General features: G+C 49.3%; 1 protein-coding gene across 1 annotated transcript in view; it reads right to left on the minus strand.

The window, feature by feature from the left end:
• Positions 1-981, minus strand: part of RRM2 (ribonucleotide reductase M2) — a 16,440-nt gene that overhangs the window by 8,575 nt on the left and 6,884 nt on the right. Inside the window, 2 exon segments of the mRNA XM_011965301.1 lie at positions 241-458; positions 665-808. Coding sequence (XP_011820691.1) covers positions 241-458; positions 665-808 — 362 coding nt within the window.

Below are 981 nucleotides of genomic sequence, written 5' to 3' on the forward strand. Positions count from 1 at the left end.
CAGCGAGCCAAGATCGCACCACTGCACTCTAGCCTGGGCCAGAGTGAGACTGCTCAAAAAAAAAAAAAAAAAAAGAGGAGGGAGCAGATATGGTGGCCACAAGGAGTCCTCCTATTGCTACCACTTAATATTGTCTCAGCTTCTCTAGAGTCAGGAAAATACCATAAGAAAGAACTGCAAAGTGTTAGAAAACAGGAAATGCCATGTAATATAAAACCCAGCTTACAGACACAGAGACACTCAGCATGGAAAAATGGAAAAACGTACAAGACCAGGAGAGCGAACTAGTTCGACCTCAGATCGTCAATGTCAAATGAACGAAAGATATTTGAGAAACTCACCAAGTTTTCATTTACTATGCCATCGCTTGCTGCAAAGAAAGCCAGAACATGGGATATAAAATATCTCTCCTCGGGCTTCAGGGATTCCCAGTGCTGAATGTCCTTGGACAGGTCCACCTGAGGTTCGGAGTCACAATTTTAGCATGAAAGGAAGACAGCGAAGCTTGCAGGACTCACACTGAGCACTCTGAAACTTTAAGTGTGCTGGCACCACTAACTATGCCCCACAGTTAGCCCCCCTTGCCAACGGGAACCTCCAAGGGCATTTATGTCTGAGGCGTCACGGTCCCCCCTGCAGGGGTCTTTTGGGGTCCTCCGATTACCTCCTCGGCGGTCCAGAAGGAAGCCTCCGCCTTCTTATACATCTGCCAGATATCGTGGTACTCGATGGGGAAGATGACAAAGCGGCGGGGGTTTTCTCTCAGCAGCGGTTCATCCTCCACGCCGGGGGCAGCCGCTTTAGTTTTCTGTTGGGGAAGAAAATAAAACATTCAAGTACGGGGCGAACCATATGAAACTAATGTTTTTCTCACCAAGTCCGTTCCATGGGCGGCAATTTCATGGGACCCGATGTGAAAACGTGGCTGTCCCGTCGCACTCCGTGGGTCGCAGCAGAGGAGCGCACGCCCAAACCGGGAAA

Source organism: Mandrillus leucophaeus, unplaced genomic scaffold (genome assembly GCF_000951045.1).
Source record: "Mandrillus leucophaeus isolate KB7577 unplaced genomic scaffold, Mleu.le_1.0 Scaffold72, whole genome shotgun sequence".
Taxonomy (NCBI): domain Eukaryota; kingdom Metazoa; phylum Chordata; class Mammalia; order Primates; family Cercopithecidae; genus Mandrillus; species Mandrillus leucophaeus.